The 22,241-nt window shown below is 32.7% G+C and overlaps 2 protein-coding genes across 4 annotated transcripts in view; one reads left to right on the top strand and one right to left on the bottom strand.

Annotated features, from left to right (window-relative positions):
* Window positions 1-6,071, bottom strand: part of Pka-R2 (cAMP-dependent protein kinase type II regulatory subunit) — a 22,833-nt gene extending 16,762 nt beyond the window's left edge. The window contains exon 1 of the mRNA XM_088241446.1: window positions 5,515-6,071. Coding sequence (XP_088097572.1) covers window positions 5,515-5,725 — 211 coding nt within the window. The 5' untranslated portion in view covers window positions 5,726-6,071. The remainder of the gene's footprint in view (window positions 1-5,514) is intronic.
* Window positions 224-22,241, top strand: LOC148271393 (general transcription factor 3C polypeptide 1). Of its 3 annotated transcripts, none has more exons than XM_088241444.1 (13): window positions 224-241; window positions 7,172-7,465; window positions 8,922-9,052; window positions 9,951-10,089; window positions 10,622-10,776; window positions 11,527-11,710; window positions 12,895-13,021; window positions 13,101-13,311; window positions 14,264-17,173; window positions 18,128-18,263; window positions 20,433-21,050; window positions 21,292-21,388; window positions 22,069-22,241. In XM_088241444.1, the coding sequence occupies exons 2-13, from the start codon at window positions 7,193-7,195 to the stop codon at window positions 22,182-22,184; spliced, it is 5,097 nt and encodes a 1,698-aa protein (XP_088097570.1). In that variant the 5' UTR covers window positions 224-241; window positions 7,172-7,192; the 3' UTR covers window positions 22,185-22,241. The 3 variants fall into 3 exon arrangements, with proteins under 3 accessions (XP_088097570.1, XP_088097569.1, XP_088097571.1); XM_088241443.1 differs by lacking the exon at window positions 224-241 and adding an exon at window positions 6,744-6,930; XM_088241445.1 differs by lacking the exons at window positions 224-241; window positions 13,101-13,311; window positions 14,264-17,173; ... (2 more) ...; window positions 21,292-21,388; window positions 22,069-22,241 and adding an exon at window positions 6,784-6,930 and having other exon boundaries at window positions 10,861-11,710; window positions 12,895-12,996.

Below are 22,241 nucleotides of genomic sequence, written 5' to 3'. Positions count from 1 at the left end.
AAATTAATTGTAGACAAGTTAGTGTCCTATAGTAGTGTGCCAACATCTTATGCATATTTCTGTGGTGTTCTTGATTATTTATTGTTTTCCACCATAACAGGCCGGGGGGCCCAATTACAATGGTGGATTACAACATTCAGGCTAGAAAAAATCATATCCAATTGTTGTAATCATACTAGGGATCGCAACTTTAAGCCGTGTGCGTGAGGCAAACTTTTTAGGCGCTTAACGGGGCTGGCAGGTAGAAAAACAATAAAATCTGCAATTTTAGTACTCGGATGCTGCCCGAAGCCGTATTGTAATGGAGTAATAGTAAGAATTTAGAAAGTCTATCTTTCATTCGGTCTACATGTCCTAACCAACGAAGCACTATTTTCATGTTTTTTTCGTTAATGCTCGTCTTTTTGCTAAAATTTTAATAATGCTTTACATAATGTTACAACCAATTAATAACACTAAATAAAATGAAGTTTTTACAAAATAGCAGTAACATATTGAGTATACATAAAACCAAGACAGACATTTACTAAAATATACTGAAACTACCCAGTCAAGTACTCACCTAAGTAAATAAAAAATAATAAGTGTAATGTATCGAATAATACATATTTAGATTCCAAAGTTAGCAAATTCGCACACTTACATTGGAAATACTTTAATACATAATAAACACAATAGTTATTGATCCGAGGAAGATGAGAAAAATGAATCTGCTTATCTCAATATACATAAACTGGGGGAGAAATTGTGCAATTTTTCCAACAATTACTCCTAAATAATAGTTGTTTAAATATCTTTAAAGTAATGGTAGTTATAACACTAGAAAGAACAATTTCTATCGGATAGGTTTTATTGCTACAGGGCAGGTACTTAATATTAATATTTTAGTGGGTTTTTAATGTGTTCTATGCACACAAAGAAATAATATAGAATTGCCAAAACTCTTAGAATTACTAAGGTAACACTCAAACTACAAAAAAGACATAAAACCAGACATTAATTACCAAACGATTGTCCTCGCATATAATACTACACATACAACAAAATTGTAAGGTCCCTAGCGTGAGCAGTCTAGCCTATAATATGGAATCTCACTGCATAACCCACTGACAAAATAGATAATAATCTAGGAGTTAAAAGGACTGACCCATATCACGCGAGGCAGTAAGAGGTTTACCAATGTTTATCGATAGTGTTACTCTTTGATTTAAATTTATTTTAAGGGGCAGTTGAAGAGATCATAAACTAAATAGCTGGAGCTTAGGCGTGGAACGCTTTCCCCCAAAAGTCCAAAATTGAGGCACGGAATAGCACTTAAGAAAAAAAAAAAATATTTGTGAAACTGTTTCCTTGTAACTTGTAAAGTGATTTTGTTTAGATGTAATCCATGAAATACAAATGTTCATATTGTATTACATGGGGAAGCGGATACCTCCTGGAACCTCCCCCCCCACAACCTGGATGAGTGAGACGTAGCTGACTGTGCTGGTCTCGTATAGGACTTTACAATTACCAGAAAAGCTGTTTGTCACAGCTGTCTTCATGTAGAGTGCTACATCAATATTGTCATTCATAGACGGGCGGTTGCCAGAGAGAAACCAAATGCAGCGTAGTTCGATCAACTGTCACATGAAGGTGTGTCTTAAGCTTCAGGTGCCAGTCCATGAAATGTTGCAGTTCAAAAAACCTTTCAAAATCAATATTTCACATCCACGCTGCCAGGAATCGAATCTAGGACCTCAAAGATGATAGGCGAATGCGTCAAACACTACACAATGAAGCGGACTTATCTCCACTCGATTTCCTTATTCAGGATTTTTACCCGAGAGTAGAGTCTAAAACTTTCACGCACAACTGTACTCTTCATTGGGAGGAAAATTTTAAGGAAAATGCGGTTAGAGAAGATGCATTTCCTTAAATGAGGTTCATGGTTTAGGTCATTATTTAGAGTGGGTGTGAACAAAATAAATTTGGATGGTGTTAACTAACCTCTACCGAGGAGAGGCACTATAAGGAGTCGATGCAGCTATTTTTTAAAAAGAAATGGATGCAAAGGTCAATAAAGACATGATACGATCATGTTAAACAAATTCATGATGATGTGTGTGCATGGGAAGATTAATTATTAAAGAGAAAGTGAAGACCGAAGATAATAATAGTGGTTTGGTATGGAAAATTTTAGTCAATTTTGTCCTTTTCTAGTGGTGGCGCGTTTGCCTGCCATGCAGAAGTCTCTTGTTTAATACCCGACAAGGTTGACATGGATGTATTTAACCCTTACGCTGCTACGCAGTTTTTCAAGAATCTAATCAGAAATCCTCTTATTTATACATTTTAAAAATATTTTATCGAATACGTTGTTTTCCAAACACACTACTGTTTTATCAATTAACAGCAATTCCAAGAAAAATCTTCCATTTCATAAATATCTCATTCAAGCCCAATGGAGTGAGCAAGATAGACAATTCGTGCCGAAAATAAACAATTTTCGTACAGCAGTTGTAAACCCTTTCTTAATTGAAAATAAAAACAAACAAAACTGATCTCGTACTGCAATCTCAAGGCGCATTGTTATTATTGAAACAAAATAATTATGATAGTTTTTTTGTTGATTGCGGGGCAAAGTGCTCTGTTATATATTATCAAACCTACCACTTCCATCAATGCATCTAAACAAAAATTGAGTTGAGATATCTATAAATTTGTTGCAACAGAGAGGGAAAACATTTTTGCCAAGGGAATATGGAAGTCTAGGCATTTACAGGACTTATGATCTGTCATTGGCTGGTTTAAATCACCACTTTACACACTGCGAAATATTCACTATTCTGGGTATGTTTACACATCCACATTCATGATTATTTTTACATTACCTCAACTCTTCCATCTGTTGACTTTAGCAAACTAAAAGAGCTGAAACCTTTATTGATGTCGGTGAGTTTCACCTGGATAAACTATTTCACCTCTTAGGTAATGCCTACAAATACTTTAAATTTTTTATGCAAGTTATTTTAATCAACAATATTTTGAGTATGTCCAAATGTTTGTAGGGAGTTATTTAGATTGAAACTTAAAGGTAACCAGTAAATTTACTAAGAAGTGATATTATTTCTTGGTAGTTGTTATAATATAATTTTAATTTGAAAAAAATAATGTTTTTGTACAACTGTCTCACAAATTGATATCACTTCTAAGAAAAATATTCCGTTTCACTAATAGCTAGTTCACGCATAATGGATTGAGCGAGATAGACAACAGTTGCCGAAATTACAAACAGCTGAGGTAAATTACATATTTTTTTACATTTATATATATTTTTAATCTTACTTTGTTACTCTAACTAACAATTTAACTCTGCAAAGCGTCCTTTTTATTATGAATAAATTTACAAAATATATCATTCAAAATGATAACGGATAGTGAAAGTGATAAAGAAGTTCAGTCATATCACTCCACTAGTTTGGGAACTACACTGGCTATGTTTTCCACAGAGGGTCGAATACAAACTCTGTTGGCTTATGTATAAGTCACTGCACAACTCTGCTCCGGAATATCTAAGGGAACAATGCATTCCAGATGAACTAGCTGACAGGCGTCTCACGCTTAGATCAGCTACGTCTACGGCGAGAGGAAAAGTTATGTATTATACCTCTACGCAAACAGCGCACTAAATTTAGTGAACACGCATTTGCGGTCGCAGGCCCTATGGCATGGAATGCTCTCCCAGCAGAGGTGCGAGGCTGTGAAAGTGAAGTGATGTTTCGGAAAAAACTAAAAACCCACTGGTTCTCTAAATCATTTGAATAAATCCGTAGCATGTGACAACAAAATAAATTATTTTAATTAAATTACAAATTTAAAAGCTTCAATTAAATTAATTTAACAATAAAATCACTATGTAAAGCGCCCTTGAGGTATTTTATTACGAAAATGGCGCTATATAAGTTATCCATAATAATAATAATAAAAAAGAAATAATAGCACCTTGCCGAGAAACTCGGAGGCTTAGCAGCTCAACCTATTCTGAAAGTGAATTAGACAATAACGATATTTTTTTAAGTGATAGTGATAATAATTTATAATATGACTCTTACGAAGAGCACGAAATCGAAGAAACTTTTTCTGAAGTATTTTTGGATCAATATCGAGCTGATATACCTCATTTACGTTTTGTTTGTAGAATAGAGTTTGTATAGTAATAATTACGTTTTGTTAGTAGAGTAATAATTATTACCTAATGAACAGCTAAAACATTTTGATTTACCATTACTGTAGGTACCCATTATAATAAATTAACAAATGATTTTTTTAATATTCAAACGTCCTAATTGACAATCATTAGGTTCCATGGTGAATTATTTTTATGTTTTATGGCTCTTTACTTATTTGTTTATATTCTTGATTATGGGGTTTTCCGGTGATATAGGGACCTCACTAGATAAGAGTTATTATTTTAAAGTAATGTATTCAATTAGTTATTCATTACGGAAGTACATCAATATTTTCGTAATCACTGAATCGGGTTTAATAGCGGGGAAAACACCAAACATAATTATTTTCCTCAAATATCATATAAGTGATTCAAAATCTAACTTTTAACATAGATTAATTTTTTCACTGTTTTTGGAATGTAAGAAAGTTCACTGTTTCAGGTCCCGACTAGCTAGAAGTTTCCTGTGTTTAGTCGTTTCTCTTTTCTTAAAAGCACTGCAAATTTAAACACCATAAGTAAATTTATAATGAGGATGTTTAGTGGTTTTAGAAAAAAAAAGTTTTTAGACAAAGATTTTTTTCTCAATTTTTTTGTATTGTATTATCAGCGCTACGGTCTTTTAAAGTTTTGTATTTCTGACATTAATCCGCGTGTGACGTCGCAAGTTCTCTTCCGCTTCTTCTTGGTTTGTTCTGTTGATTGGTCCATTGACGATTAGCAAACCGGAAATCTTACACAACCTTCTTATCATTGGTTGATTCATATGAACAAGTGACGTCGTTCAAAGCTGTTCGTTTTCATTAAAATATTCATTAAAATATTATAAATGATTTTTCATTCATTTTCAAGAAACTTTGCTGTACAATTTAATGCTTAAATTTTTACTGCGCGTAAGAAAACATTTTTTGTATTAAATTTTTCATAGGGCTGAAATAGGTACGAAACTAAATAATAACCCGTCGAATAAGTAATTTTTATGTTTTGAAAATGTTTTATACCACTGACGGTTAAGTGCAACAAGCAGTTCCCGAATTCATTTACCCTTTTGGGGATTATGACGTCAGCATCAGTCTAGTTAGAACTTTATGATAGGGATTAACAACAACGATATATCGTTGTTTAGCAGTATAAGGGTTAAAAAGGTGTTTATACATTGCAATATTTCAGTCTCTGAACTGATAGAATAGCATAAGACTGTTTTTTATAGATTTTTGAATGGTGGAGAGGATATCGACAAACATCGGCAAATATGTTACCGTCTCGCTGTATTCGAGGGCCATGGAGATGAAATATGAACTCACCGTCTTCGTCAGATATAATAGACTCATCTGGAGTGGCGGCGGCGGCGGCTGTCTGCACACTTGTCGCTCTGTTCACCTGAAGGCGAGTGAAGAACTCCACCGCGTAGTTGATAACATCACCCGGCTGCTCGAGAAGGTAGCTAATTGTGAATTCCAAGAGTATTTCCCGCAGGTCGTCGGGGACTAGAATCCGCCCAGCTTGCCGGCTCATCTCTCGCTCGTGTCGCCTCTACTCGCTAATCCGACCCGCGGCGACTACAACGTGCTACAAAGTCTTTCAGTTACCACTTCAAAACGGGATTAGCCATTGGTTTCAGGATTACGGACAAGCCCAATACACACAATCTCACGCAGACTTAATTGATTTTAAAGATCTACAAGCGCGTTAGGTGGAAGCAAAACTCAGGTTCTATCCTACTCGAATAAATAATATAGCACTAACAAGAGCCTATTGGAAATTAAACTATTAAACACACTTAGATCCCAAAACTCGTCCTCCAGCCTGACAATCCCAAATTTTCTACAAACCCTTCACTAAAAATGGTGGATTTAAAGTTGCCATATTAAAATATTCCATAGACACTCGCAGTTTTTTTCTGCCCACTTTTACAACTAAATATTGGGCAAATTCGAACATTTTTTTATTGTGTAAATAACTATTATTTCACATTTCTTAGTTATTATACCATATCCTAATAGCACTCCTTTCCAAAATTTCATAACATCAATCCAGATGATAGATGTTGTAATGCAATGTTCGAAATGTCGGCAAAAAGTTATAGAGACACACGATTTATACTCCGAAATCAGCGAAGCCAATGTATATGAGAACAAATATTGACAACAATCTTACACACAAATAAACAAAAAAACCATCACGCCGTTTCTACGTAGAGGTAGGCAGAGAGGATAGAACGCCATATCACTCTATCTTTACATACAGAGTTCGCTTCCTCTACATTCATGCATCTTCTCATGCACACACGCTGATTATTCCTATTCTTGACATATGTATTTGATGGGATCTATTAATTTATTTTAAATCATTCAAAGTTTCTACAGTTACTAAACTAAGCTGATTGACGTCTTATCATAGCAAAATGCTGTGTTTCAGAAACAAACGAGTTAAAAAAAAAATTTCAAAATATTTTTTTAATATGTAAGGAAAAACTATAATACGTAGCAACACTTCACATTTCCATTACCAATCTATTTTTTATTATATCTGTGATTTAGAGATGAAGTGTCAAACGTCATTTGTATTTTTATAACCTCATAATCTGATAATGCATTGGGGTTCTTCATTATAACTATTATTTTGCAAAAAAATTAAAGTGTTCGAATAACAGAAATTACTCGCCGATTATTCATCATGCACTTATTCGAAAATAAATCAGGATAATTTCGATGTCATAGGTAAAGGTTTATATGTTACATTTTATAATGTTTACTTTGCACTGTACTAGGGTTTACAACCTTGTTCAAACGTAGGTAGAATGGTGAATGTTACACAGTGAAGAATAGTTATGAGCTTTTTAAATTCCTTAACTTCTTAAAGAGGTTCTCTATTTTTGTTGAAATATCTATCTGTGCTATAATTTTATAATGATGATTTGGTAATATCACATTAATCGTCTTGTTTTTATTTTTGTTTAAGAGTTTTTCACTTTAGGTCAATATGGAGGATATGAATATTAATTACGCCAATGTCATTCTGGATGAGATTTGTTTGGAAGGTCTCGATGGAATAACTCTGCAGGCATTGTGGTTCCGAATTACTGTGAGATTAGAGCACGAGGTTCCCGATAGTCTGAAAAAACGGTTCTGGAACATTGTAATACGCCTAAAAGAAGTTAACTTCTATCAACTTCCGGAACCGAGAGGGGACCTGTTACCATTCGACAGATTTGATATAGTGGACAAAATATATGTCTTGAAATCTGAAAATCTGGTAAATATAATCAAAATAGTAATAGTTTATTCACCCGGCCAAATAAATGTCCGTCACAGGAGACAAAATTATCAGTTTACAGTGGAGTTCTGGTGCTGACCCTTATGTTTAGGAGCGAAGTATGAGATTGGAAAAACAAGGATGAAAGTAGACTAAGTGTGTTAAATCTATGTACAATAAATGCACAAATGTCGGGATCCATACATTATGTAAGGCTGAGATAAGCATTATTGACAAAATCAAGAAAGGAGTTCTGCGTTGGTTTCGACATGTAGAGCGAATGGACAGTGATATAACAGTTTAAAATATTTACAATGCGAATGTTGATGGATGCAGAAATTGAGGAAGACCGACAAAGACATGGTATGAACCGGTTGTAGTACCTTGGCTAGTGTCGTGGATTCACGGATCAGAGGCAGGAGGTTCGCACCCAGCTCTACCACAACTTGTTTCCCATTTTCTAAAACTGAGTCATTTACAACTCGTTGAAAGCGCCCCCCGGAATATAAATATTTGGGTAAATCAAATACTTATTTTTTACTGAAAAAAAAGAGAAGATGTATGAATGTAGAGGAAGCGAGATCTGTATGCAAATACAGAGTGATGTGGCATTTTATTATCTCTGTCTGCCCCTACGGGGAAATGGTCTGATGGTTTGTTGCTTGTTTGTTTTTTTTTACTTAAAATTGTAATCCGCTGTATATTTATTTAATGTGATTATTGATTATGACGCTTCATTATCAAAATTGCAATTCATAAATTGAAGATTCCAATATAACATAATGTTGTGGGGTAATTACTTCAAAATTATCATTTTTCTGTTAACCACTAAAAACACATTTTTGTATCCTCCTCCATGAATGCTAAAAATAAACAAGTCATTCATTAAAATTATGATAATATTATTCAAATATGTCTCAACACGAGGAAGATACAAAGGTGTGTTTTAGTGGTTACTCAAAAAATCCCTATTTTTTTAGTTACCTAGATGTAATAATTACCCCCCGATATTATTATAGAACATGGAACAATGTTGAAAGAATGGTAAAACTGATATATATGACTAGAATGGATTGGTAATGTAGGACAAGGGCGACTAAGAGAGATGTGATCAGATAAACCAAAATCTTAAGTCCAGTCATGTCAAAAGTAGACACTACCGAAGAGCATGTATGACAAGATGTACGAATGTGGAAGAAGCTAGGAATTTATGCCAGGATAGACATGTGTGACGGTCCATCCTCTCTGCCAACCCCTACGAAGAAATGGCGGTAATGGATGGTAGTAGTTATAGTATTTTTGTATAAATAACTGAAATATCTATTGGACTGCTCATTATTATTAAATAGGATTAACATTCGCATACCATATCAATATTTTATATCGTTCGAAAGCATTATTTATTTTTATTATTATTCCAGGAAAAAAATTTCCCTTATTTTTTTTTAATTTCCAGCCTGATCCACAAATGATGATTTATCCTTACGTTCCAGTCAAGGATGCACATGGCTCTTGTCAACATTTCAAATCTAGAATTGATATTACATCAGTGATTCGCCTCACAACCCTCGAAGATGCCATAGAAAGGTGAGGAAAGGAGACAGTGCTAAAAAACCAAATATGTCTCCATCAAAAGTGTTTCACCAAAAACCTTAAATATTTCAATCTAAACAAAATCAATGATTAAAAAAATCATTTTAAAGAACTTTTGTTTGTATGATATACAGATACACGTTAATGTGTATTTTGAATATAATTTTTCCGCAGTACGTGATGACAAAATAAAATATTTTACGTAAATAAATTAAAATCAATATTCATAAAATCACCTTTTAAAGCACTCTTGAGGTATTTTATTAAGATAATGGCGCTCTATCTGAACCATAAAAATTGTAATAGATAAATATAAATATAGCTACTACATGATTATGTAGAAAGGGATTTGTGGAAAAGAATGGTGCAAATATAAGTGGTTAGAGGTCCAAAGAGAATTCTGTCTTTTCTCAAAGACAAAATATGGGGGATGCTTTCTTTACATTTATTATAAGAGCACATATAATAAACATATTTATTTGCTTTGATTCAGTTTTAATTTTTATTGGACCAAAATAACATAACGAATAAAACAAAATATTTAAGGCGCTAAATTGGGACAACATATCAGGCCAGGAACCCTTGAGCAATTACTCGATTATGAATGTATAATTCTCTCCAATAGCATGAATATTTGCCTCTTAAAGATAGTTTCACTGATGTGAAAGATGCCAATCTCCAAAGTGATCATGTTCTACTGTCTGACTGCTCTTCTTATTAGCATTACCAGAGGGTGGTTGGTTCTGGAAACCGGGAGGTAGAACAGTCTGTGCTACCACCGTCGAAGATATCTACCCTAAACATAAAAATTTATACTCTCCAAAATGATCAAATTATCAATATAACCTCTTTTCAGCCTGAAAAAACTATAATGGTATGTTGTATATTTCAGGTGGGGTAACAGTCTAGTCATCGTAGGTGCAATGGAGGCTCGCTGGAGGGCTTTGGCGCCATTTTCACCCCCGGTATTTGACAATATCACACAAGTGCAATTTAGACTTCTAGAGAGAATTGGGCGGACCAGATACAATGTGATTATTTACTATTTCATATTTATTTACAATTTTTATTATTTAAAATTTTAAAAATTATCATAATAATATCGATGGTGGAAATAAAAAGTTCCTAAGTATGTAGCCAACTTTACAGAATAACCGGTGAATTATTTTTTGTTTTTTTTGAAAAAAACTAATATTTTAATTTTTTTTTTTTTAATTTGTAGGAATCGCCAAAATAATAGGATTTGAAGTTTTTATGTTAATAAATATAAAAACTTTGTCTTTTCTGTAAAGCTGCTACATGTTGCTTGGGAACTTTTTCCTTTCTTTCATCGATGCCTAGTATCAATGGATCAGTGGTTTTTGTTTATGTATGTTTCAAATGTGGTGCGTAGGGCACTGCATCGGTAAACCAAATCATCTGTTTCGTTAAGATATGGTGATCGGTCTTACCTGTGCACTGCCGGGTGCGGAAAGAAGAATAATGATGATGTTTAAAATATATCATGATGCCAAATAATAAGTTTTCCGAGTTTCTGCACTCAATGATGATTTTATCTTTCAGGGAGATACGTCTTTTGGTATAGCGGGTCAAATTCCAGGAGAAGATCCCAAATCATTATTCCACCACCGAAAAATATTGTTAAGCTTAAACCTTATTGTAAAGAAGAATTTCACACAAAAGAATGTGGCTACCTGGAGACTCCTACATTTACTCCGGTATGTCATTTATCATTATTTTTCTGAACCATATTAGTACTTTACTGAACAGAATTAAATATTGGTTCTTTTATTCTTTTATAGAAGAATTTTGTTTCTTAGCTTAAATCTTTATAAAATATAACACTGTATTAAAAGAAATACGAAGACAAAATGAAACTACAGAACTGTTATATCCAGAGGAAAATAATTATAATTTTGGAGCTGGAAACAAGTTGTGGCTCCGACCTCCTGATCTGCAGTCTGCGACACTACCCAGAGGACCAAGACCTGTCTCATCTTCCATCTCCCTTATTGCATTTTTAAAATATTTTTAATTAGTATGTAATTTATAAGTAACTTGCGTCTTTGTAAATGCTCTGGGCATTTTATGTATAAAATAAAAAAACAAATAAAGTTAACTAATATAAATACACATTGAAAAAGTAAAGAGAGAGAGACGGCATGACCAAATTCCTGAAGATGGACATGTCAAAAGTCAGAATAATAAGCACGCCTGCATGAGAAGACGTATGAATGTAGAGGGAACCGAAGACTGTATGGAAAGACACAGTGATGTGTTATTCTATCCTCTCTGATTATGCTTATGAGGAAAGGGCATGATGTTTTGTTTGTTTGTCTTTTTTTCAATGTTCAAAATTGAAAAAAAGAAAATGGATAATTATGTTACCATGTTTTGTAAATTGAGGATTATTGATTATTGTGTTTTTCTTTTCCGATTCAGTTTCAATTGTTCCCTTTAATTTCCAGTTTTAATCGACCATACATGTCAGACGGAGAAAGGGTGGTAGAAGGAGTCGTGAGAATGTTAAAAGATAAACCAAATAAAACAGCGTCATATCAAGAAGTCAGAGATTATGTTTTACTGAACAAAATGATACCTAAAAATCTTATCAAATTAGGCGAATATGTAAAAAGAATTCGCTCAGTTGCTGTAAGTAATGTTTTAGCCGAAGTCCTTGTTTGTAATTTAGACTTATCAAAACATTCGCGAATTGCCCATATTGAAATCGTTTTCAAGAACATCATCTATGCAAATATAAATGTAAACCTCTCAAAAAGTCAGCTTATTTTCAATATTGAAGCAATTTGAAAGAAACTCACCTATGTGCATTAGTGAAGATTTCAATAAATTTAATACCTGGCTAAAAATACGAGTACACCGGAACCTCTTTTATTATGCGCTTCTGAAATATCACAAAACAAAAATGGAATTTTGAATGTTAATTATACTATGCGTAAAAGTAATATAATTATACTATTAGTTTTTGGAATTCCCAACATCGCTCTTTTACTTATTAGGTGTATAATATGATAGCGATAGTGAATAATTTTTGTTATGATTTTTCAAAGTATTTTGTTGTCATGTTATATTTGTCGGCCTCGTGGTGTAATTGTCAGCGCATTTGCCTACCATGCAAGAGGTCTCGGGTTCGATTGCCGACATGGTTGATCTAAAATATTTATTTAAAAAGGGTGTTTTCACACTAGAATATTTCAAAGTCCCTGGACGGGTACCTGAAGCATAAGACTGATCATCTAACCTTCATCAAACAAAAATGATCAAGATACGCTGCGATTGGTGTACCAATGCAGTGCCCTATGCACCATTAGATGCGTAAAAGGAATGATGATGATGATGATATTATATTTTTATATATAAAGGTACAATAAATAGTAAACAATTATTTTTTTGAAAGCTTTCCACCATTGTTCTCTTTTAGTATACTATTTTAAACGGTACTATGTGGAACATATCCTCGTGTAAAAAGAGTTTCCAGTGTATTCTAAGTTATGAACTGTAAATCAGCCAATAGGCCATGAAATTCTTTTTTATACTTTTTAATTTGATTCTCTGTCTATTAAAACCTCAGAATAATAATGCACACACTTGGCCATTATTACTCTAAGGTTAAAACACCTGTTTTATTCCAATAATATGAAATAATATATTTATGTCCAATAGTATTTTATTGTGTAGATCCTGTTTCTTTTTTTTTCCTTAAAAAAATGAGAATCATTGGCTCTTTTTTGGCTTGTTAATTTTTGTTGAAGCCTTTGTTCCTCGGAAGAAAATCTGAAGAAGGTTTTTAACATGTTTTTAAATTCTTATTCCAGTTAAAATATAAAGATATGTATCCAGAGAAAATTAAACCTAACAGTACAAACAACAGTCTCATTAGGGGTTTTCAACTTAAAGAAGTAGTGGAAGAAGAAAAAGAAGATGTAGAAGAGGAGGATTTAGGTAATGAAAAAATAATTTTGTAAAAAAAATGTGCTAAACCATAAATTTACTATAATGATTAATTTATCTTGTCCCGTAGAAGTCAGCGGTTCTGGATTTGTGGGAGAATTCTTGTTACGCCAAGTGTACATGTGTATGCACGCATCAGGTCCGGAAGGAATTACGCAACGTGAGCTTTGTGAAAAGATTGGAATCGACCATCTCACAGCGAGAAACGCCTTAAAATATATTGGAACAAGATGTAATATCCACCAATCTATGATAGATATCAGGAGGCAGAGGATATCCAAGTAAACAATGCTTTCACCCTCGTTTTTTATTATTAAATACACTAGCGGCTTTAAGCTGATGCATGAAATATAGCCCATTATACGATGGTCACCCTATACCTAGTAAATTCAGATTTCTCCATTCCTCCCCTCCGTTTTTTACCAACGGTTGTTTTCACAAAACTTTAAAATATATATATAATTAGTGCACATTAGTGTTAGCTTCTAATATCATTTTTTTTTATTTTAATTTTATTGTGGATAATTTATATAGCGCCATTTTCGTAATAAAATACCTTAAGGGCGCTTTACATGGTGATTCTATTGTTAAGTTAATTTAATTGAAGCTTTTAAATTTGTAATTTAATTAAAATAATTTATTTTGTTGTCACGTGCTACGGATTTATTCAAATGATTTAGAGAACAAGTGGGTTTTAAGTTTTTTCCGAAACATCACTTCACTTTCACAGCCTCGCACCTCTGCTGGGAGAGCATTCCATGCCATAGGGCCTGCGACCGCAAATGCGCGCTCACCAAATTTAGTGCGCTGTTTAATACGTTGGTTCTACATATTTTGTATTATGGTGAAGGTGAATAGTGGAATTTGCACATTTGTGTAATTAGTGTCCTGTCAAAGAGATTGAGCCTTGAAACCGGTAGACTTATATTATATTTTCGGTGATACTGCAATACTGCGCGACTGTCAATTGAATTTTTTGGCAGGGAAACTTAAAAAGCGTTCTGTAAATACATTACTTACGATTTTAATAAACCAAAAATACCTCTAGAGTATCAGAAAAACTATCAACATTATTCAGAGTGAAAATAGCAATAATTTAAAACTAACAGCTCTTAGTCTCTATAGTGAAATTAATCCAGTAAAACATTTTTGTAAAAAAAACAGGTTACGAGGTATTGCAGTATCACAGATGATAAATATTATTGTTATCTTTAATTGATGCTTAAATTCCAGGTTTACTTGTCCGGAATTTGTTGGGAAGAGCTCAAATGAATTTATAGTAGAAAATAAAAAGCGAAAGACTATATTAATGGATCCCGACCAAAATATAAAACTATTGGATAAAGAACCAAATGCTGATAAGAGAGACGAGAGTAATATTCATAACGAATCCTCTTCCAGTGCACAAGTTGATGAGAGTTTAACTGAATTATCTCCAAATGATCCAGTTGGAAAGAATAATTACATGACGGCTACAAAACTGCGGCGTGCCAAATTGATTATGGATCAACTTCGCGAACGACACATCATTTACGACATTTCTAATCTTTTAAAAATATGCAATCAACAGGAAAATAAATTAGGATTTACAAATGGACTCATTGATAAAAAATCAATCATGAGAATCCTCACTCGACTCGAAAGTGAAGGACAACTTCGTTTAATAACTGTCAAGTTAAATTTAAAGGTTCCTTCAAAACTTTTATTCATCTGTCAACCCCATATAGATGCTGAACATTCATATATCAAGTCGGTTGTTGAACAAGCGAAAATGTTTTCCATATCCACAAATTCTAAAGCAGCTGAAACCAAACCCAATCCTTCTTCTCTAATGAATTTGGAAGCGAAGAAGGAATATGGCTATGTGCCCAAATTTTGTAAAATGCGCATTCTACATGAATTCCTTTTCTATATTATGCTGGATCATAAGAAAAAAAAATATAATTTACAGGATTCACCCCTACAGCATCAGATAAAGGATCTTTTACCTTCGGAAATCTCTACTGCCTATGATAATGCTCCAGATAAATACCTATTCGTTCCGCCGGCACCAACGCACGCTAATTGGCCGCAAGGTTGGATGCTTCTTGCTGACTTACTGTTATGTATGCCTTTATATATATTTTTAAAAATTCAGAAAGTGCCAGTATTTTCTGATGGAATAGCGGAATATGCCCAGCACCCTCTTAAATGTCAAATTTTAGTCAAGAACTTACCTAAGGAATTCCAAAATATTTTGTTTGAAAAAAGACGTCATATTTTCTCTATCTATACTGTTACTGAAAGACTTTGTCTATTTGGATTACTTAAATTTGGTCAAAGACTTATGAAAGAAAAAGATAGAGTCTTTATTTACTTAAATAGAAATATTAGTCTGTTGGACACAACTAAATCCGCTCCGTCTTATTATATCATAGAAAATAAGACCTACACTCGAGAGTCTTTCCATTTACAAACGATGAATGATTTATATACATATTGGAATCGTTTGCAAGTTGTTTGCTTAAATACCTTGTTGGGTTTTTCTAAGGTGGCTATCGGTCAGCGGGTAGAAATACAGACAGCCGAAGCCAAATTGGCCAATGAATTTAAGTGTTTTTCTGTAGGAGAAGCAAAGGAGTTAGATAATGGCTCTATTCCAGGAGATGGCAGGGGGGCTGGAGGAATGGATTCCTCCCTCTTCACCCACATAAGAAGATGTTGGGTCACTCAAATGCCCGTTAAACCAATCAAACGAAAACAAGCCGAGAAAATGTCTGCACAAATGTCCGCTATTCCTCGTAAGATACCTAAAATTTCAAGAGGAGAAATGGGATTCTTAAAGCTAAATAAAAAGAAAGGCAAATATTCGGTTCGCACTATTGCTCCACGTAAATTGTCAAGAATCCGAAAACCATTTTGCGACCCAGTGGATGCAATAGCTTTGAAAAATTTAACATCACTACGTAGCTATTGGCAGCCTAAAGAAGACAGAATATTAGTTTTGGCTAAAACTGCCGTTGGAGTCATGTTTTCAAACTCTCGTTTAGCTCCTGCTTCTCTAATCAGGGACATGTTACATGTGGGAACACACATCGCCAACAAAACTTCTGCCGCTTGTCGCCGCCGTTTACTTTATATGTCTAAAAATACACAAATATCCCACAACATTCGATTGTGCTTGGCTGAAGTGAAACAAAAGCCTTTTATACAACAGAAATATTATCAACTATATTCAAGAACTCGTGTTATTGAATCACATCCCAAGTATGCAGATTTCGTAAAAGAATATAAAATCCATTTCATTGAACTAGTTCAATATTTGCACAAAATTGTGTATGGAAGTTCTGTCGACAGAAGTAGCTTAACTGTTCTTCCACACACTTTAGCTGAACTCCATTTAAAATACTTCATAGATCTTACGCAACTGTCACCTTTGTCTCCTTTGACGGAACCAAAGAAAATTGGAGAAATAAAGGAAAATGCTCTTACTTCTATAATCCACAGCGCGCTGTCTTGTAAAACTGGGAAACAATCTCAAGCATATCACTTGCTACAAATATATCGCCAATTTTCAGAATCCTTTCTCCGAGAAACTATTGTTAAAATAAAGTCTTCTGAAATGTTTGCCATGACAAAGAAATACAAAGACAATACTTGCCTATCATCGTACACGACATCTTTTCATCTGTCTCAAGCGTACTTGTATCAGTTATGCACTACAACACCATTTACTATATTTTCTGAAATATTTGGCCACTTCTCGGAGATTATTGAAAATCAAGACAAATGTTTTGTTCCTAACATGTTGGATTCCGGAGCCACGGCTTTGCTTTTTGACTTGGCCTCTACTGGATTTGCAAATCTAGAACTTACAATACCGGAGAATATTTTGATTCTTGACCCAAAAAGATCAGATTTAACGTGTTCTATTAACCCTTCAAACGAGTCTGGAAATTCTTCTTTGATCGTGGAAGAAGATAAGCTTCATCCTTCAAGAATATCGTTGAGCTCCCTACAACTTCTAGAAACACCAATACCTCATATTCAAGACATGGTCGTTATGAACTCCTGCGATTTAAAAGTCACTTTTAATTGCAACTTGAAAGATAAATTCAATATATCTCTCGATGAAATAACTGATATCTTTACTGATCTAATGAGGTATTCTTTTTCAATATAAACTTTTGTTAAAATATAACTCCATAATCAGATGGCAGAAGGAACTATCTGTAATTTTTTCAGTTTTTTTGTTTTCAACAATTTTGATAAATATTTCAGTAAATACACATAGGGAAAAAAAACAGCGTCATTAAAAATGGTAATTAATTATTGAAAAGTAACAATAAAATGTTTTAGTTTGTGGATTAAAGTCTTGAAATTGAGTCTTATTTTTGAAAATTACAAATGGTCCCTTCTGCCATCTGACTACTGAACTCTCTTTATGTATCTCAGAAATAGATATTTTTTAGAAGGAAATTTAGAAATTGGTTGTTTTAAAGTAATAACTTAACTTTTAAAGTTTATATGTAAATGTTTTATTAGTACGTCTACAAAGATTATTCAAGATATTACTGTTATTAATTTTTAATTATTTAAATAAATGTTCTAATGCCAAAATATATTTTTTTTAAAGATTTTATAAAGTTATGTTCATGTATCTTTATTTTGCTTGTTTTAAAATCATATGCACGATAAATACAAAGGCATTATGAAGTTTCATAAATCAGACTAAAATTAAAATATCAATGAATGATGTATGTAAATTGTTAAATACTTAAAAAATATACATACACATTATATTAAATGGTCATAAACCTATTCAAATATTGTGTATCTATGTTTACATAGTAGGCATTTTCATTTTAGATCTATGCATAGTCGGAACAAGTTCGTAGTATATGGAAGGAATGCGGTAATGCGTTGTGGCGCTACCCAGTTGAGTTTAGATAAAAATTAGCTGGTGCGATATTCACGAATATATTATTTTCTTAAATATTATATAGGCGTCAATTTTTATCGAAACTCAATTAGGCACGTCCAAATACATTATCGCATTCCGTAGCCACTAACTCGTTCCCTAACTATATACATATATTTTGTTACTTTTTTTTACAGAAACTTTGTTTACAAGCTCGAACCTATTAAAGTGGATATAACATTAGTCGAAAATTGTGACCTGTGTCTAGCTAAACTACTGTTTAACTTTATCGATGAAAAAACTCACATGGGAGCTGAAACAAGAGACATTAAGGTTTGATGACAATATTGTTATAAATTTGACATTATTCACAAAAAGTGTTTTTATTAATAATTAGCGTAAACATAAGAGTATATAGAGTAGGTATTGCAATATCAATTTTGTACATAAGCATGTTGAAATTGATTTTCCTAGTATGTGTTTAGGTGACATTATGATACGAACTATTGTGTTACTACTCTTTTTCAATTATCAATAAAGGAAGGCACGTTTCCTGAAATATGGAAAAAGGCAAATATTACACCTGTGCATAAAAAGGGAAATAAGAGTCTTGTAGTAAATTATCGACCCATTTCTCTTCTTCCCATTTTTAGTAAAATCCTTGAAAATATAGTAACCGATCAGCTCTTCGATGTTATAAAACCACATATTAATCCCAATCAACATGGATTCTATAAGAAACGGTCAGTTGAATCAAATCTTTGTGAATTTACCGATATTGTTTTGAATGCAATGGATGCAGGTTTTCAGGTAGACGTTTTATATACGGATTATTCAAAGGCTTTCGATAAAATAAGTCATTCGGTCTTACTTCGCAAGCTTTGGAACATTGGTATACGAGGGAATCTGTATCGTTGGATATGTTCCTACATTAGTAACCGCAGTCAATCGGTCTCACTCAAGGGATTTAATTCATCATTTAAACCAATCCCATCAGGTGTCCCTCAAGGTTCGCATCTTGGACCCTTATTTTTTATTATTTATATCAATGATATAAGTTTATGCATTCAAAACTCAAATTTTTTGCTATACGCTGATGACAATAAAGTATTTAAAATTGTGTCTTCAATAAATGATTGCGAAGTTCTTCAAGCTGACTTAGATAGAATCTGTTGCTATTGCAAGGACAATCAGTTATTATTGAATTCTGATAAATGTCTTGTCATGTCATTTACTCGAAAGAAAAAAAGTATACTATTTGACTACAAACTATCTGGGAAAATTGTCAATCGTTCAATGAAAGCAAGAGATTTGGGTGTACTGATGGATGATAAGCTTTTATTTAGAGATCACATAAATACAATAGTAGATAAGGCGTACAGACTTCTAGGGTTTATCTTACGAATCTCCAAGCCATTCTCATCACCAAATACATTAAAACTTCTTTACTATACTTATGTGCGAAGTCAACTCGAATTCGCTTCATTAGTATGGTCCCCTCAATATAATGTATATATTAATCAAATTGAAAACATTCAAAAGAAATTTATAAGGAGCCTGGAATATCGTTTTGGTAACATTGAAAATGATTACGGCGCATCTTTGATCAATTTTAATATAGAATCACTACAAAAAAGGCGCCTTAGATATGATTTAATTTTTCTTTTCAAAATTCTCAATAACATAGTTGATTCGCCGTATCTTTTACAAAATATTGGTTTCCGTTGTCCTCTTCGCTATACTAGATTAAATTCCCTTTTTTATGTACCAACTTGTAAAAACAATTATACCTCGAATTCATTCATTAGACGTACCTGTAGAAATTATAACGGACTCAGTATTGATGTAGACATTTTTAACTGCATGTTGCATTTGTACAGAAAATTTCTTCATGGGGTCGATTATTTGGGATAGTTGCTGAATGTACATCTTGAGTGGTTTATGCTATGTATATGTGCCGCATGTAATGTATATGTTTGTGTATGTTTTATATGTGCGTTCATGTGTGTGCGTGGATGGCTCGGAGTGTGCATTCGGTATTTTTATTTATTTTAATTTATTACCTCCATGGAAAACGCAAATGTCAACAATTATCCTTTTTTCACTTAAAATTCTTATTTATTTTTTATTTTTTGTCACATTTAATGTTTATATCTTTTTAATTTATGAAAACTTAATTGGTCTTTTTATGTTAAAAAATTGTTGTTTTTAGTACTTATTTTGTATGACTGTATGTTTTCTAAATAAAATAAAATAAAAAATTAAAATAAAAATAAGCTATTTATTTATTACATATATGGCCTAAGCCAATGACAACATTTATATGAAGAAACATATTTACAAGAAGTTATATCTGCATTTTGAGATTGACTGGGTATTGTTTTTTAGCAATTTAACTATTGACAATAGACACAATAAAATCCGTATTCTCCCACAAAAATTATAGTTATTTCGAAACATTTATTCCACGTTTTAAAAATCTGTAATATTTTTTTGTTTCAGAAAATGTTCTCTACGTATAGTAAATTAGATATAGAAAATGCATTATTTGCACTCAAAGAAAAGAATTATATTTTTCGTGTTGGAATTTGCAATAGCCGTTGGCTTTCCGTTTCCTATTTTTATCACTGGTTTATCAAAATCGAATTCGATCCAGAGATTATTCCCGCAAATGAGACAACTCAAGAAAGTGTTCCGGATGACCTAGATAATTTTTCAATGTCCTGTCAAAAAAGAAAAAGAGATGATGGGAATGATGATGATGATGACCTCGATGTAATCGCTAAAGTTAGCAAAGTGGAAGAAGTTACTCGGCTATGCTCTGATCAAATAGTCGATATGGAAGAAATGTATGGAAACGCTAATGAATCCGAAGATTGTAATGAAGGCAAAAGATCCGAAGTTGTTGAAGAAATATTTGATATTAGAAAACATTTAAGCAAAACTTTTCTATGCCCGAGTCCTTGGGTTACACCTGACGGAATTCTAAATATTCGAATTCTTTGGCGCTGGATTGGAACGATCCTGTGTTATCTAATATGCCATCCACTTATTCAATTTACTCTTTTACAAAAAAGATTTTCATATGTGAATCCTTTTCACTTGCGACTTCTTTTAGAGGTATTTTTTTTTTTCAAAATACTCATTAAATTTATATTTTGCATGTTGATTTCAGATCACATTGCCACAGTCAATTATTAAAAATGGCAAATATTTATTGCAAAAAATTGTAATATTTAATTATTTTATAGCAAAAACATGTAATTCATTCGGCATTTATAATTTTGCACTGGAATTTATTCTCATTTTCAGTTTGATAATTTGTACTTCAAAATATAAAAGATCAAAATTATCTTTACAGATGACTACTAAAATGGGATGTACGCAACTTATTTTGATTCCCATTAATAAGAAAGTAAGTCTCTTTGAGGATGATATAAGTCATGAGTTTACTAAAGGTAATTGTATTTGTTATATTTTTAAGCTATCTTTATTACAAAAAACTACTTTTTGAAAGAGTTACTTTTTTAAGAGTTAATTATTAGTAGTATGCAGATCATTTTATTAACTTACTTACTTACTTGGCCTTCTTCTTGAGTCCAGTGTTTATTTATTTATTTTTACATAAACGGCATAAATTGCCTTTAACATATATTGAACATAAATATGAAAAACAAAAAATACATAAATAAATACAAAACAAAAATTGTAAAATTGCATAACTATAACAATAGTAACAAGTAGGTAAATACACATAAGCAACCAAAAATATTAACGAAATAAATACATAAATATGAAAAAACAAAAAAAGGAAAAACATTTTTAAATATAAAGAAAAGTTTAAGAATAATATTGCGAGAGAAAAAAAGATTGTTTTATAAAGACCTCCAGTTTGAACCTCCACAATTCCCTGTAAGCTCCCACCCTTTGCCACCTTGGACCTGCAACCTTCCTGATGTCGTCAGACCGTTTAGCTGGAGTCTCCCCACGCTTCAGCGTCCTGTTCTCGGCCTCCTTTATTACCTATCCTATATAACAATATCATGTATATCCATATATAAATATAATTTCTTAAATAAGTTGAATAAAAATTCTTAATTAATATAAAATACTAAACAGAGCATTCTTTCCATTACAGTGAATGCTTCACCTCTAGATGATAATGAAGATATTTATGTTGAGATTCAAGAAAATGCTATTACCAGGTGTTCAATATATAAAGGACTTTCAAAAAACTATAAAAAGGGAACATAAACATTTGTATTGGTGTCTTTTTAAAAAATAGGAAATAAATATTGTTTAAACACTAAA

The sequence above is a fragment of the Micrasema longulum genome, unplaced genomic scaffold, assembly GCF_059751315.1.
Source record: "Micrasema longulum isolate JH-2025_06_02 unplaced genomic scaffold, ASM5975131v1 h1tg002903l, whole genome shotgun sequence".
Lineage (NCBI taxonomy): Eukaryota > Metazoa > Arthropoda > Insecta > Trichoptera > Brachycentridae > Micrasema > Micrasema longulum.
This window is presented reverse-complemented; position numbering and strand designations above follow the sequence as displayed.